At 46.7% G+C, this 17,817-nt stretch overlaps 1 protein-coding gene across 20 annotated transcripts in view; it reads right to left on the reverse strand.

The window, feature by feature from the left end:
• The window catches only part of ARAP1 (ArfGAP with RhoGAP domain, ankyrin repeat and PH domain 1), an 826,919-nt gene that overhangs the window by 49,683 nt on the left and 759,419 nt on the right, over positions 1–17,817 (reverse strand). For all 20 annotated transcript variants that reach the window (XM_085623389.1, XM_085623384.1, XM_085623387.1 and 17 more), the window contains 2 exons: positions 11,771–11,888; positions 10,116–10,229 (listed from right to left, as the gene is read on the reverse strand). In XM_085623389.1, coding sequence (XP_085479515.1) covers positions 10,116–10,229; positions 11,771–11,888 — 232 coding nt within the window. The remainder of the gene's footprint in view (positions 1–10,115; positions 10,230–11,770; positions 11,889–17,817) is intronic.

Consider the following 17,817-nt stretch of genomic DNA (forward strand, 5'->3'; position numbering starts at 1 on the left):
AACACATTTGCTTTGATTTTGCTTTTCGATACCTCTTGATCTCGGAGGCAGGCCCTTCCTGCCTGAGAAGCAGAAAATCCACATTTCATACCTCCAAGAAGGCTTTACGAAGTTAGCTTTCTACTACATATGGCTACTCAGGAGGGGCCTCCTCTTACTGCTATCTCACAGCAGTGTGCTCATCAGAGTGTCCCTACTTTTGTACCTCATAGGAACCAGACTGCCCAAAAGCATAAAACCCTGCTGTGCGCCTCACCTTGGGTGTAAAATGGTCAGACATCTTCTCAGTACTAAAAGTCCTGCACTGGCTGACAATAAAGGAACATATTGAATTCAATTAATCAATCAATCAACTCTGATTTGAAGAGCTTGGCTAATCACCCATGAGGGTATCCAGGTGCTGTGTTCTTGCAGGGGTCAATCGAAAAGCCAGGTTTTGAGTCCCTTTCTGAATTCCGGGAGGGAGGGTGATGTTTGGAGGTGCAGGGGAAGGTCGTTCCAGGACTTGGGGGCGAGGTAGGAGAAGGAACGTCCTCAAGTGTTGCTTCGGAATTGTTCTATATCTGCGCCCAGTACCCTATCCTCCAACAGGCGCCTGAGTACACCTTCCAAAGTCCACTGACTGTTGCAACAACCAAAGTACAAGTGTTTTGGATGGAGATCATGGAAAGATGGGGCAGTTGGTTAACATACAGGCAGAAAACACGGATACATTTGATGGGGATACGTTCGAATCTTGGCATCGACAACTCAGTGATTGGATTCTGCACATGCAACCAATTCTGCATCCATTTTATGAATCTGTTCAGTTCCATTAAATGCCATAATTGTTACAGATTTAAGGGTGAACCAGAGTTTGATCTGCGAGCTGCTTAAATAGTAGCAAAATTTAGCACTTTGTTAATCATTTCACCAATTATTTCGTAGATGCGAAATGGGGGGAAATTTGCAGTGTTTTGCTTTCGCATTCATGAAATAAAAAATGCTAAGACCCAACAAACCTTTAATGCCAGACCTAAGGAAGTATCTGTAAGAGCTGAAAGTGCTTAGGAAATCAAGGCGTTCTGAATGTACCCTGCGCGCGAGTCAGGACTAAAGGATTTGTGTAAAGTGTTTTGGTCAATGGCCTCAATTCTATGGGCAGTTCTGCACATCTCTGCGCAGGTGGCAGTATTTTAAGGGGCCATACGTAGTGTTCTCAGGCAGTGGCATCAATAGATCCATTCTGGGCTCTAAAGCGAAAGTATCGTAGTTCTATCTTACATGGTGGGGCAGCGAGAGGTCACATCTTGTTCTCAAGGCCAGACTCTGCTGCTTATTTACTAATATTAATTGGGCATAAATGAAGCCAGTGTGTTTCGTCATGTGACTGATGCGATTAAAGTGGGAGATTTTTAAACTGCCAGAAGGTCCTCGGGACAGCCTGCGGACCAGGCCCTGTTCTAGCGGGGGGCCGGGAGGGCCAGGCCCACCCAAACATGAGCCTGGCCCACCCAAACATGAGCCTTGGCCCTCGCAGTGACGGCGCCAAGACCAATACAAAATGGCATCTTTAATTTAAAAAGTTACTCCTAACGTTGTTATCCTTCCTATTCTGAGAGTTGAATTATTTGGCCTGGCTCTTTCTCACAGCCATCCCCAATCACGCAACTCCTTTTAGAAAGGTGGGCTGTGTCGGGCAGGAACATTAGCGGCATGGTGAAGGGGAGAAATTCTTGGTTTTGCACCGAGTTACTTTTGCCTACCGTCCTGCTGCTTGAATATTTCCCTTTCTGTTCAGCGCTGGAGGAAATAAGTTTGCTTATCCCTATTCACCTTTCCGGACCCCTGCAGCTGCATATCAGATCAGGCTGTGACACTACTCCTATGCAAAGCGTCACAACACCCCGATAGTTTTTCTACAAGAGACACATCTCAATGCGAAAGAGGTCGGGAAACTACAATCAAAATGGAGGGGTCTCCTATGCGCCACTACTTATTCTGCGTATGCACGAGGGGCGCTGATCTGGATACGACCGGGAACTCCCTTTCAAGAGCTCCGGAGGGTGGTAGACAAAGACGGCAGATATACACTACTGGAGGGTCTGTTCGACGGGCAGGTTGTGCTTCTCGGTAGCATTTACGCCCCTAATGTAGAACAAGACAAGTTTTGGGACCATCTCACGGGGGTCCTTGCCCCTTTTGCTTCCATACCCTGGGTCCTGGGAGGAGACTATAACTGCACACTCGACCTGAACCTTGACCGCTCACACCCCCCACCTTCGCACTCCCCGGCACATAGGCAAACGGACAGATTCAGGGCTTGGATTACACACTGGTCGCTCACCGATGCTTGGCGGCTGCGTCACCCCCTGCTCCGATTGTACTCCTTTCACTCCATCCCACACAACCTGCGCGTTCGTCTGGACCGCTTTCTATGCTCGGCGACTATACTGCCTAAGATTGCCCACACGGACTACTTGGGCAGGGTCATCTCTGATCACGATGCTCACATTCTCCAGTTACACTGGCGGCCCCCACACCCGCCTGTCCCTACTTGGCGCTTGCCGCGGGACTGTCTGTCGGATCAGATCTTCCGACACGAACAGGAGAGCAGCATCCAAGACTACTTCTTATGCAACTCGGGCACAGCATCATCCACGTTAGTGGAATGGGATGCATTTAAGGTGGTGGCCCGAGGAGAGTGCTTGAAGCAAATAACGGGAGTTAAGCGCGTACTAGAACAGGCTCTCACCACGGCGGAGCAACGCTTGGCTGCTCTCACCAAACAGGACTCTACGTCCGAGGGGGAGACGCGGCGTATAGCGGAAGCAAAAACTGCCTATCAAGCTGCAACTGCGGATTTACGAAGGTACAACTTCCGTTCGTACGCTACACGGATGCATAAAGAAAGGGACAAAACGGGCACTCTCTTGGCGTGGCTGGCCAGACAGGACACGGACATCAAACCCATTACCGAGATATTGGATCCTAGGGGGGAACTGGTGCGTTCTCAGGGAGAGATTCTTGGGGCTTTCCGCGACTACTACGCGGAAATATATAGTGACCCCGCCTCCACCCCACAAATTGTAGTGGATCGATTTCTCGATCCCCTGCCTATCCCAACAATTACGAGGACAGAGAGGGAGACCCTAGACGCCGTAATATCCGCGGCCGATGTGACACGGGCCCTGCAGGCCCTAGCCCGAAATAAGGCGCCTGGACTAGATGGGTTTCCCTTAGAATATTACGCGACATTCTCGGCACACCTAGTCCCTCGATTGGTGGAGATGTTTGCGGCGGCACTGAAAGAGGGAGAACTGCCACATTCCATGCGAGAATCTGTAATCGTGACGTTCTTGAAACCCCATAGGGACCCGCAACAAATGGCCTCCTATCGCCCCATATCGCTGTTGTCCGCCGATTGCAAACTCCTTGGGAAAACTCTTGCAGATAGATACGTGCAAATCATACGCTCTCTGGTCCACCCGGATCAGTGCGGATTTATACCCGGCAGACGCACGTCCCAGAACATACGTCGGGTTTTCCACATACAAGATCAGGTGAGGGGGACATACCCTAGGGCGGCCTGTCTCATCCTAGATCTCGAGAAGGCCTTTGATTCCCTCACCTGGCAGTTCCTATTTTCGGTGCTACAACGAGCGGGCATTGGGCCCATCCTGCTAGCCTACACGCGCCTATTGTACACCGGGCTGACCTCGCGGATACGCCTGGGCCGATGCATATCGACGGAGTTCGCGGTCCAGCGGGGCACGCGACAAGGCTGCCCGTTGTCCCCGCTACTGTTTGCTCTAGCGGTTGAGCCTCTCGCCATCCGACTGCGGAGGGAGGGGGAGAGTTGGGGCATCCCGGTAGCAGGCACGGTACATAGCGTTTCCTTATACGCTGATGACCTATTGATCTATGTACGGGACATCACGGAAGACCTGACCCCCCTCTGGGAGACTTTGACGGACTTTTCTGTGGCCTCGGGATTGCGGGTGAATTGGGATAAGTCCACGATATACCCGCTGCATCCGGATTTGCCCCCACAGGAGGTTCGGCTGGGTGATCAGCGGGTGCCCTGGAGCGCGGAGGCCCCTCGATACCTCGGGGTCCGTCTCTACCACTCCTCCACAGATATGTTCGAGGGTAATCATAACAGGGCATTGGCGGGTATCAGGGCAGCGATCGGATTTTGGAGGAGCCTCCCGCTGGCCCCAATTGGGAGAGTGGCATTGGCCAAAATGATTATGGTTCCACGGTTGTTGTATTTCTTTACCAATCTGCCGGTAATCCCGCCCAGAGCCTTCTTTCGGGATCTAGACTCCCTCCTCAGCGCACTCATTTGGGGTTCCGCCAGACACAGGATAGCCCTGAAAAAACTGCAGTTGCCCACCACACAGGGCGGCTTGGGAGCCCCCTCATTCGAGGCCTACTTCTTGGCAGCACAGCTGCAATGGCTGTCTCACTGGACGGCAGACAGGTACACTGTGGAAACTCACACCATCGCAGGACGGATATCGGTTCCGGAGATCCGTCACCTGCTCCTCCCTGACACTAAACCAAAACGCACATACCCTCTACAGGTGTCAGTAGCACGCAGGTGCATGCTGCGGATACACCGCATGTCCCCGGGGGCTCCTTTGTACTCCCCTTTACTCACCTTGGTGGGATGGCCCAGACAGGAACACTACTACACAAATAACACGCTTCGCACGTGGACATTGTGTGGCATAACAGAAGTGGGGTCTTTGTTCGAGGATGGGCAACTAAGACCGTTCCGCAGCCTTACGGAAGAATACGATCTTCCCCCGGGGCAATTCCTGCTTCACCGTCAACTCCTAGCTAGCTACCGACCATATCAGGACCTAATCAAGGGGGAACCAAGCACACACCCAGTTCTCCACACGATCCTACACATGGGAGCAGGATGCCATCTAACTACATGGCTTTATAAAGCCATACGGGAACTGACTAATAAACCACTGGAGACCCTGAGAGCCACCTGGGAGGCAGAAATCGGGCGTGTGCTCCATGAGAGTGAGTGGGAGAGGGCTTTGAAGTACCCTAAGAAGGTTTCGAGGAACGCACGCTTTAAGAATATCCAATATTACATTTTGCACAGGGCCTACTTAACACCCGCGCGCCTCCAACGATTCTACCCCGACACTCAATTCTTATGCCCCAGATGCCACGAACAGACTGCAGATTTCCGACATATGTTTTGGAACTGTTCCATTATAAAAATTTTCTGGCACCACATTCACACTACTTTGGGTATCCTCACGGGGCTGACCTGCATGAACACATGGGAGGCCAGCGCCATAGGCGTCTTTCCCGCAAGTAAACAGCACAGGGTGCAGACCCGGTTTCTCTCCCTTGCGGTGCTTTTAGCCAAACGCAGCATCGCCATGCACTGGCGCTCCCCCACCGGTCCACCGTTGGAGGCTTGGGTGGGGGCTACACACAAATGGGCGACGGCGGAGGAGGAGACATTGCGGGAGGAGGAGGTGAGAGGGATCCGCAAACACCCTATATCTATGGAATGGGCCATGCTATTATATCAGTTCAAGCAGCTAACCCCGGGAACAGACTCAACAGATGGTTTACCCACACCGTCAGCCCGGCACACGCAGTCACAGACCCTCCCTAACCAATCTCCCGAAATACCAACCACATGACCGCATGGCCAGCCCCAGTATCAGGTATACTGTTGCAGCTCTAGGTCGAACCACATATGATAGGCAACCGTGAGTCACAGAGGAGCCTCCCCCATACGGCGTTACATACCTTGGCAAGAGTAACTGGGGATGTCCTTCCACTCCCGTCCCCCAGGTTATACCCCTGTTCCACCCCAGTTCATGTGCCATATCTGGAACCTGAGACAACAGGGTATACGCAATACGATATATCTATACGTTACGCATGCTCCCCGTTGACGTACCACCAGTATACACAGATGAACGGTACCACCATTGGATGTACAATTGACTTAACTCTGCGAAACTTTGTATAATGTACACTGTGTGAAATATGAAAATGGCAATAAAAATAAGTTTAAAAAAAAATCAGATCAGGCTGTGACACAATGTTTGACTAACAGAGTAGGTAAGGGAATGTGTTACTGTTTGTTTTTATTTTTTAAATCTGCACAGGCCCAGCAAGGCACATACTTTGTGTATGTTTCATTTAAATAGTTTTTATCATTATCATGGCCATCGATGCAAGGCAACAATAAAAATGTTTAGATAACCGGTGATTAATGATCCTGCTGGAGAGCAATCCTTTGCCTATTGGTAGTTTTGAAATGCAGATAAGCTGTATTTTATGTGGATAGCTCAGTGGGTTACAGCATTTGTCACAGAGATCCTTGTGTTACTTGCAGTTCAGAAGTTACAATTCTAACAGAGGACAGTGACCTATGAACTGTCATCAAAGAGCTGCCTACAAACATGAATGGTACAGTTAGAACTTCACTTTTTTTGTGTTACTATATAGTTAGAACTTCCCCAGTCTTTAATTATTTTAATGTTTCTAAAAGAGTTTGGTCCGATATACATTTGTATTAGTAAAGCGAACCCCCGACCACTGGGGTATGCTTTAAATCCCGAGTTTGTGCTTCCCCAGCCCAAACCCTCTTTATATACTTGTATGATTCATTGTCTCTGCATAATGTGTGAATTGTGTAAAGTACTGTGACACCCTACACTGAGTAGCTCTATATACAACAAATGAAATGCATATGAGAGAAGGGCTATTGAGATGAAGGACACTGTTGGAGGGTGTTAGTAATGGTATCTGCAGAGAAAGAGGTCATTTGTGGGGCGCCAAAAAAGACTTTTGCACTAGCGCTAAAGTCGGCCCTGTCATGGCCTTTCTGTTTTTATTTAATTAGTAGTCAGGTCATTAGGTCAACTGTGGAACATATATTAAAGCGGGTGCTAATCATATTTACTGCTATAGTCAATGTTTTAAGTTTGAATGGATGGTTGCTGATATGGGGCTGGGGCCCAAGGTCAGCTATGAGATAAGGTGCACAGGTGAGGGATGGTAGAAAAGTCGATAATCGGGCCTAGAAATAATTGTTTTTGAAGCCATGCCTGTTGGAATTTGGGGGTTTGCACTTAGGTCCAGACATTGCTCTCACTTTCAAATAACTCCCCACATGGTCTGTATACACACAGAATCGATCCGTTGTGTCATCGGGACTGTTTGCAAGTAGATATGATGTGCTGTAGGGCTTGTAGGCTACCACAAGAAGCGACAAATTGGGCCACCAGTGGCCCACCCAAATGCACCCTTGGACCACCCAAAAAAAAAATCTTGGAGCCGGGCCTGCTGCGGACGCTGTGATTCCCCAACTTTCTCCTACCTGACAGAAGCAAACAATCCGGCAGCGTCAGACTCTGGAGGAGGCAGGTGCTCTACTTTGGTAGCCATCCCCTGATATACAGAACTGCAGAAATGTTCATATTCAGAATTACTTATTGTGCCGGCAGCCTACGAAGGGTTCAAAAGTCGCCACAGACTGCGGGTGTCCTTATGTAAAAATTAAACGGTATTGGTAATGCAATAGCGACATCTAGCAGCACCGGATGGGAACAGCAGGTTGCACATTAGGCAACAACGACTGATTTTACCGAATATCACAACACCAACGCAGGTAATGAAAGAAATAGATAGCGCGCACCGGGTCTAACGCACCTCGGTTTTAACTAAAGTCACGTTGGTTCAAATCCTAAATTCTGGAGGACGCCTAGTGTGAAGGCGGGTCAGGGATTATAGGCTGTGTGTCTGGCTTCACTATGTCCACCAGCAGCAATAACAAAGACCTCTGCAGATCCATTGTGCACCCCTACAATGCCCAAGCAGTGCTTTAAACGCGCCAGCACCAGTGCTTAATTTGAGCCCGTGCTTAATTTTAGCCGGTAGTTGCAGGTGCCACTCTTTTTTCCTCAGCAAACTTTGATCCAGAGGCAAGGGAGGAAAAAAACACAAAAGGTGGGAAAGCAGGAGGAGGAGAAAGTCGAAAAACTGTGACAAAGGGTGAACGAAGGAGTAAAAAACAGAACCCTTAAGAGTCAGATAAAGAAGCAGGGTGTCTGGTGATGGAATAAAGAGGCATCAGTTCGAATGAAGACTACGCAGCTTTGGTAATCAGCACACGACGACTGACGGCGCTAGCCACGGGCTTCTGAACAAAACTTAGGGGCCTGGAACCTATTCTTTTACAAATTAATTACTGGCCTGCACCTCTTTAATTTTGAAAGGGAGGGTACTCTGCATGGGTGCAACACTTGTAATCGGAAGAGTGCCAGCATTCCTCAGTGGCAAGTAGGTGCTCTGGAAAGCAAGTTCCTGCACTTTCATATTTACATTTAACGCATTGGTCCCAAGGAAGCAGCGGCGCTAAAGAAGCGCCATGGCTTGGACATGGTATAAGAAGGGAGAGGCACTGCCCTGATGTGGGGTGGTAAAGCCAGCCATGAATTTTATGCGGTGAGCAGTCCTCTGTCCTACTCCCAGACCACCTTTTCATCTCTTAGAACTTTAGTGCGACACATCTCTTTATTGTCAAATTCAGTAATTTGTTGCACAAAATTGTAAAAGGAAATTCTGACGTAGAAGTCTAAATGTAACGATTGCATGATGAAAGCTAAACACGACACATTCCATTGAACCTTTCTGCGCACGTTTATCAAAAACTAAACACTACACTTTCCTCATATGTAGTCCATGCCAGTCCATGCCAGGCTGCTTCTCTTTAATGGGGCTATCTGGTTAATGATGTCACAGAAGATCAGAATCCTGAGGCTGGCATCTTATAGCGAATCAACCTTCAATAATTCCGGTTGCTGACGATTGTCAGAGATGCAGAACTGGGGAACAAGCACAGTTTTCTCTCTCTACACTGGACGGTCCTTTTGATGATAACCTGAAGGCCACTGGGACAGCCAGCGCCTCTCAGTCCTAAGGCAGCAACACGACTCACAATGGAAGGCGACAATCCTAGAATGAGTACACAGCTCTGTCTGTCCCACCTGTGAGCAGAGATTCCCATCAACGTCCCAGGCAACCAATAGATAATATAATGACTTTCAGTCTCAAATATACATCACGGCTGCATAGAGACTTGAAAGGCGCAAGAAACCGATATAATTTAAAATTACTGCCCACTGCTGTGGGTTGCACTGGATGTTAAGGCCCTCTACATCAGTTCGAAGCTTGAGCCACAGTGAGGGCCTATTACAAGGGAAAGGAGGGCCTTTAATGACCAGCATAGTCTGAGCCAGAAGGGCTATAAGGCTATTAGAACATTCCACCTACTGAGCATATTATTTTTTAATTAAACAGTGAGAAATGGAAAGACAAACGTTGGAATGCTGGTGACGGAGCAGGTCAGTAGCGGTCACAATAGGTCATCTACTGCTCCACTGGATTCAGAAGAACTTCCAACATTCTAATGCTTGAATTCCACCTCTTTATCCTGCCTATTGCCTCCTTTCCTGCTGTGCTCAGAACCAATTCAATGCTAGAAAGGAGCAGGGTTTCCTACTCTCCGATTCATTCTCAGTCGCCAACGTGCCCTCTATGAATTTGCTACACGTTCATCTAAAATCGTCCTATGAATATCTTCCACAAGCTGTACAGCCCAGTGCCCCACATTCCATTTAACAAGAGTACAACACATTGGCTCATCTTTTAACACAATTGTCGATTTCCATTGATGACCACACTGCATTCCTTTAACAGCTGTGAAAACACAGTGGGCTGCCGAGGCCCTATCACATGCTATTCTGGACTCCCAATATTAGATGGATATTAGCTCAGACACAAAGACGAGAACACGTTTGGTAAAAAAGGAAATATAACCACACTAATCCATCTCTGGGTATGTAAACCACACAGTAAGAAAAAATCGTGCATAAAAACATATTGCTTGCTTTCTAAAGTGCTCCTTGAAGATGAAAATGGACAATCTAAAACAGCAGCACTACGCACATATCTTCACATTGGGACTGACTGCTTTGTTATGTTATGTTATTTACATTTATATAGTGCAAACAAATCACCCTCGAGAGTCTCTCAGTGCATGAACACTAGAGTAAAAGTACACGCTTGTCATCACTTACCGAGATAGATAAGCATGGCCTCCATGGATAAATGCTTCTTCACCACGAGGTAGCCATCTGTACCCAGCGACTGGTAGATGGGGAGGACTTTCTCACAGTAGTGCAGTGGCCGCTCTGTGGGAGAATGAAAACAGGAAGTGCATGAGAATCCTTCTTCCCTGGGATACACCTGGAGACGATGACAGCACCACAAACAGCGATGAGGGAGAGGAACCTGTCCGAGACAGCAGGAGGATGCTACAATCAGGTAAGATGATGAGAGTTAAAGCATCCAAGTCACTTCACCGCACCGCCCATCAATTTATCTCACCTCCTTCCTGAATAGGGTGTCTAGAAGCACTTGCAAGCCAGCCTCAACTATAGCTATCGGCCATGGTCAGAATGCACCAAGGGGTTCTCTGAAAGTGAGTGGCTCAATTTTCCGAGGATACCTCCATGGGATCTGGCCTATCAAAGAGAATATCAAACGCAAATGCCTTTTTCACAAGTTTTAATGGACTTCATAAGACATCTGGCCATGAGACTAGAAGATGTGCAATGTCCAGAGGTCAGATAAATAGGATTTCAGCTTTCTGGATAACGAGGAACTGTCAACTCCCTCGCCTCAGGCCCTTTACATTTTTCAGACAGTTCACCAACTGGTGGCAGAGTTCAGCCTTCTCTGCGTTCTTGCGGCGGGGCGGAGTATCATCTGCTCTCATGTGGTGTTCGATGTTGTGAGCTGTCTGCTGGAGCAGGAGAATAGATAATGAAAAGGTTTACCAAGAACCATTTGCCTTGAAGGACACCACATTTGTTGAAGATGACTTTGGTGAGGAAGGGTTCCGGCTTAACCTGCTGGGTCAGATCAACCCAGGGAGGCAGTGAACCAAGCAGGGGCGCTCCCCTCACAGCCGCAGCTGAGCCACAGTTGAGCAGCGCAGGGCTGTCGAAGGTGCTGGAAGATACATTTAGAGCAGTGGGTGCTTACACTCTGCCACAGGGGTCGATTTGCTCTTCTAAAGGTTTCATAGTGTCCTGCGTCACATCAGGAAAACAGACTGGAGGCCACTTACGATATCAAGGGTCGCCAGATGTGTGGATGGCTGTAATGATATTATGGTTTCTAAATACTTGACAACTCAAGAGAAGCCAGAGATGCAGGAGCCCGGGCTCACACGTCAGGATTGTAATTTGGCTTCCTTAGGGTGGAATGGCTTTTGCATACTCGAAACTGTTGTTCGCGAGTGCTATGGAAAGCAAGGCCTCGAAGAGGCATTTAATAATGGTTATGAACACTGGCAGTCAAGGTTCACTCCTGCTGCACTGCAGTAGACGTGGCTGACTTTTTGAGTGAAGACGTGATTTTGCCCGTGTCCTCAGGGTAGCCTAGACTGAACTGAGGCTGGCCTGGAAGCAGCGCAGGAGTTTTTAACTTCATGCATTGACGGCATGGGTGTGTGGTCGCTGGTGGGACGATGGCCCTGCATGCATCACTTTTTTTTAGAGCATGGTGTCACTCCTGAGGAAGTACGAGTGGGTGGATGTGTACTGTGCCTAAGCTCCTACTTAGTCAACTGGTAGCAGCGATATCTGAAACTGACAGGGACGATGTCACCACAGAGCAAACCATAAGAACACAGTGATGCTTCACAGGTACACCTTCCACGACTCACCCGTCTCTTCTTTCACGTTCACTTCAAAGCAGCTCCAGCAGTCCTTCTCCTTCCGCTGGACCTGCCTCCGTTCCAACACCTCGAAGATGAGCTGGTCAGCGGTCATGTTGGCCGGAATCTGAAGAGAGACAGTGGGATGGGCAATAAAATGTCTTCATGACAATCTGCCTAACTCCGCAGGCATCCCAGCAGCTTCCCCCCCAGACCGCCCTCTTTGCTGCTCCCTCCCACACTGCAAGCGACTGTGATGAGATCTCATAACGTGCATTTTACAAAGCAGAAGTTTTAAGAACATTGATCTGTTAAACATTTTGGAAACATGTGATGACAGAAACACAGTTGTTTACAACCTTAGAAAGACCCAACCATCTCTACAGCCCTACATGGAGGTACATGCTCTTGACCAGGCAATGGTTTGTGGTCAAGAGAGTACTCTCATTAAAAATACAATTGTGAATTGTACATTTTTCCCAAAGCAAAGCAGGAAAACAAATATTATGTTATCTCCAAAAACACCTACAACACAAAAAAAATACGCAAAAAAACACTGACCAACTGCAAAAAAAGGGACTGTGTATAAATACGTCCTTTTGACGTTTGAGAATTTATTTTTGCCAATATCATGTTTGGCAGGAGAGAATTGGATTGGATTGGGCATCCATGGGAAAATGATATATATTATATTGAATGTCCAGAGCCCCACAAATTGAAAGAGTAAACAATCCGTCAATTCGACAGGTCCATATTCGTAAAATAGACTCCAAGCATTGAGAAGTTACTACACGAAGCTGATGGTTCCAATCGCTTTAATGAATGGTTCCGTTTCTTGTACTGTATGATTTAAACAACAGCCGACACGTGTTTCATCCTGCTCGAAGACTTTTTCAAGGCTGTATATTTAAGCAAAGGTTGGAACTCTCTTAAGCTTACAATATGCCAAGCAAAAGTATAAAATACTAGCACAGAAAAGTAAAAAGTCAAAACATTTCTCAAAGGAGAAATTCTTATAGCAAATAATTATCTTCAAATCAATGCATATGGTATTTGCTGTAAGTGAGAAAGAGCAAAGCCAGTATCCCATGCTGAAAAAAGCGCCTAATAACTTGTGAAGACAAAATACACCTAAAAAGTGATGCCAAAAAACCATAAGATCCGGGGCAGAGTAGTGATTGTGAATACACCCAGAGAAAATCAAAAGCAAAAAGAGACATGTAGTCCCATACAGAAAGCAGTCGAAAATTCACCGTGAGCACACATCCCTTAATCCAAAAGGAAAAGAAGGAGAATTAAAAGGACAAATACTCATAATTAGACTACCTCTGATAGCTTATCAATGTACAAGTAGTACATCCCAAGTAAATAGAAAATTCAGATCTTGATCCTCGGAGCGCCGAGGATCCACAGTCGGGGTAATCTGCAAAAATGGCACGTTAGACGTGAACTATTATTATTGGTGTTGACGAACCAGTATGCAGTGAAAGTTGTATCCAAAGGTTAGGCTAGAAACTAAAGTAACAGCAGAAAAAGAACAGGGGGGTAAGGTACCATAAATAACATAACGTGACGTCACTGTAGCCAATAAGTATAAAACTTGAAAAATATAGCCCACATTTTAAAACAAGCATTGAAAATGCAATAGGTCTCGCCTTTGATTAAGTTAAAGCCATTTGCTTTGCTATTGGTATTGTATTCTAGCTTTGCAATATTTAGTGTATATTTGTGATATGTGCATAAATTTGCTCTCCCCTCGCCCCTTTCGTCTGCCTCATGCTATTGTAATCCTCACTATATGAAATTAACACACATACTATTCTTCTATTCATTCACCTTCCAAATCTGAAACACTGCTCTTTACCTACTAACGCTATGCTTTAAACTACTACACAGCTAACAAAACAATTCTAACTACATACAACTACAACATATCACAAATATACACTAAATAATGCAAAGCTAGAATACAATACCATTAGCAAATCAAATGCCTTTAACTTAATCGAAGGCGAGACCCATTGCATTTTCAATGCTTGTTGAGTAAGGATGCTGCTGAATGGGCCCCGCCAGCTGAGAGCTTCGATTTCTGTTCCTGATTCCATCTGTCTGTTTCAGAAGGAATGAAGCATAAGTGAGGCAAAGGCGTTCATTAACTCTTGGTCAGGCATTCTCCAAGGTGAGGGTACATGCCAGCCTGCCAATAACTGCCAAGGTTTCAGATGGCTATATGAGACATTTTCATAATGTCATTGTAATTATGGGTCAGCCACCGCAGTTGTTTGCACCAATTTTAAAATCTTAGTTTCTCGGTCTGATTCATTTCTGACATTTTTATGTTTCCCTTTCTTCATTGCTTGATTTTTTTGCTCGCAAGAAAGTGTCACTCTTACTCGTCGAAATGTCACTCATAATTGCATTTAAATTTTGAAAATGTCACTCATAGCAATCTGAAACCTTGGCAGCTATTGGTGCACTCACACTTGCACAACTTCAGACACTCATGGACAGACTACTGGCCACACAGAAATGATTAGAAACACGTACACGGAATCTACGTGTGGGGCACAAACATGCAGACACGCAGATTTTAAGCCACCTCGTAACACACAGGGAGAATAAAGGAGTGTTCGACCCACTGTGGGCGAGAGTAGCGCACGTTCCAAGGAGATATGCTTGTTTTTTAGATAGACGGTGACAGGCACATGCAGATTTAGAGATAAAGTGAGAGGCACTATACGTTGCCACACAGTGATTGCGATATGCGTGCGCAGACATGCACACACGCGCGAACAGGGTGACACCGAGGGAGGAGAAGGAAGGTGTATGTGGCGGGAAGGACTCTTATTCTGACACTACTTTCTTCCTTCCAAACGAGAGTCTGGAAAAACTGAGCAGGCGAGCTTGGCTCCCAAATCACAGCATTCCCACTGACACAAAGCCAGAGGAGAGAGAGAGAAAGACAGAAGCAAGAGCGGGGGGGAGAGACCGCAAAGAATGAGGAAACAGGGGCGCTGGAAGTGAGCACGGAAGGAAGAGCAAAGAGAAATCAAAGAATGTGGAGAAAGAGAGAAGGGGAGAGAGAGAGGGGGGGAGATATGGGAAAGAAAGAGACAGCAGCAGGATGGGCCGAGGAGAATGGAGAGATAAGTGGGGATCGAGAGAAAAGGGAAGATGGGCAGCGGAACAGCAAAGAAAGAGAGGGGGAGGAGAGAGGAAATAGAACGGAGAGCAAAAGAAAGAGGGAAGCGGAGGAGCAACACAGACGAAGGGACACATAGGCACACAACGAAACAAATAAAGGAGAAAGAAAGTGCAAGGGAAGGCAATGAGCTTTGGAAAGTACCGAGAGACTGCAAACGAAATAGCACAATATGCAATGGAAAGAAAAAAAGAGGGAAGAGGATGGAGAGGAAAGATGACAGAGAGTGTGTCATAAAAGTGTGGGGCAGAGAGGGTTGAAAGGACACCCAAAAGAAGAAGGAGAGACTGACAGGAGTTAGAAAGAAGAGGACTAACGAGAAATGAAGAGAACACGTGAGAAGAGAGAAAGAAACAAGGAAGGAGAGTGGAGGGAGACAGCATGATGGTGGGGGAAAGAAAGAGGTGAGAGTAACAAAGATGAGAAGAGGAGAGGGACAGAAAGTGAGAGGAACGGAGAGAGAAAAGGAGAACAATAGCAAGTGATGAAAGTAACAGAGAGCGAAAGAATTGGAGACAGGGAGGGGGTTAAGTGCGCAGACGCCTCTCCTGACCCACGCAGGGCAGGCAGCTGCCGAGCGCCCTGTTACGAGGCTGCGCTCCTGGCTGTGAAGGCAGGCGAGAGGTGGGGGAGGGACGGGTGACATTTCATCGGGAGGGGGTGTGCAGTTAGCAGGGAGATTGTGAAAGCAGGCAATGAGCCCCTGTTTGTGATCACATTCCTGAGCAGTGTAGTCTGTACACAAAAACACAAGTAGAAGCATACTAGGGCACATTTAACACTACAAACACACGTACTAAACATCTCACATGTCATCACTGCTCCTGCACACACAGGCTGGAGGACACTGAACTCTACCAACACGTACGACAGGCACCAACAGATAGAATCAATCTCTCTTTGTCTCACACGGGCAAACACATGAACAGCTAATCACCACTGTGACACACACAGACTGAGGTACGGTCCTCAGACACGCTCAGACACGCCGAACCACAAAAGCTCTCTCTCACACACACGTCACGGCAAACCAAGGCCTGTTTTCAAAGTTGGAATGGAAGGCCAGATATTTTGTCGTGGAGCTCTGGACCTTCGTCGCTGACAGCAATTTATACCCACCTGAGGATTTTACAGTAGTAATATCACAGAGACTGTAAACTTCAAGATGGCTAGAATCCTATTGCAGCAACACACCCTATAAACAGCAGTGATTAGAGAGGAGCACTTGAAAAGTCTTGTTCTGGCAATGCCTTTACTTGCTGCAGAAAAGCAGCTCTACTCTGCGTAATCCGGCACAAGCAAGACTTGATTAAGTAGCGGTATTTAAGTGCTACGGAGAACAGAAACTTAAGTGCTAATATTTAACGGAGCGTGGGCATCCGGTATAAAATAAATAAATAAAGGGAGTGCGGTGTCCCTAAAGTGGGCGCCGCGCTCCTATGTAAAGTAAAAAATAATAAATAACAAGCCGGAATGACACTAAATAAACAGCATGCGCCGTGCTCCAGCCAGAATGACAAAAAAAAAGTCCTCACCCTCTAATTAAAGGAGATAGTAACACGCCGCAAGTAAAGCATCCAGTCCCGGTGGGCGGGGCTAAAAGTGGACAGGGTGGTAACCAGGAGGGACTAAAAAGCCTCACTTACAATGTGAAGCCAGCGTTTAGCATGGAGGATTACGCAAGCCAATAGAAACAGGGGGTCGAGCCTACACTGAACTTCTGAAACCGTATTGATTCCAAGAAGCCCACGCATGGCGAGAGCAGCGCATGCGCGCTGCTAACGCCAGGCAAGACCTAAAAAGGAGTACCAAAGGCAGCTCCATAACATATAAAGAGTGAGTATATTTGAACAAAGTAACCCATATGGGGTGAAGAAACACCAGACAAAGAGTCTGAAAGAAAATCCAACTGTAAGCAACAACCATAAACATAGTTGTATCCAAACAACCCGAACCCCGGAAAAAACACATTGTCTTCAACCTAGCAATAATCATACCTGAACAGACAAAAGAGCATCAGTCAAAGAGAAGTCCTCCTATTTCACCAAGAGCCCTGATAAGCCCAGGTCTTCACGTCGTAGAACAATCCAATTGTGCAGTGTTGTCAATATACAGGAGAACAGGGGGACAAAACAATACACCCCCCCTGTTCTCCTTTTGTCTGTTCAGGTATGATTATTGCTAGGTTGAAGACAATGTGTTTTCAGACTTTTTGTGTGGTGTTTCTTCACTTCATATGGGTTATGTTGTTCAAATATACTCACTCTTTATATGTTATGGAGCTGCCTTTGGTACTCCTTTTTTTAAAAACGTGGGCTATATTTTTCAAGGTTTATACTTATTGGCTACAGTGCCGTCACGTTATGATATTTATGGTACCTTACCCCCCTGTTCTTTTTCTGCTTTTACTTTAGTTTCTAGCCTAACCTTTGGATACGACTTTTGCTGCATACTGGTTCGCGAACACCAAGTGTAATAGTTCACGTATGAAGTGACATTTTTGCAGATTACCCTGACTGTGGGCCCTCGGGGCTCCGAGGATCGAGATCCGAATTTTCTATTTACTTTGGATGTACTACTTGTACATTGATAAGGTATCAGAGGTAGTCTAATTATGAGTATTTGTCGTTTTAATTCTACTTCTTTTCCTTTTGGATTAAGGGATGTGTGTTCATGGGGAATTTTCGACTGCTTTCTGTATGGGACTACATGTCTCTTTTTGCTTTTGATTTTCTCTGGGTGTATTCACAATCGCTACTCGCTTTTTAGGTGTATCTTGTCTTCACAGGTTATTAGGTGCTTTTTTCAACATGGGATACTTGCTTTTTCTCACTTACAGCAAATACCTTATGCA

This window comes from Triturus cristatus, chromosome 8 (genome assembly GCF_964204655.1).
Source record: "Triturus cristatus chromosome 8, aTriCri1.1, whole genome shotgun sequence".
Lineage (NCBI taxonomy): Eukaryota > Metazoa > Chordata > Amphibia > Caudata > Salamandridae > Triturus > Triturus cristatus.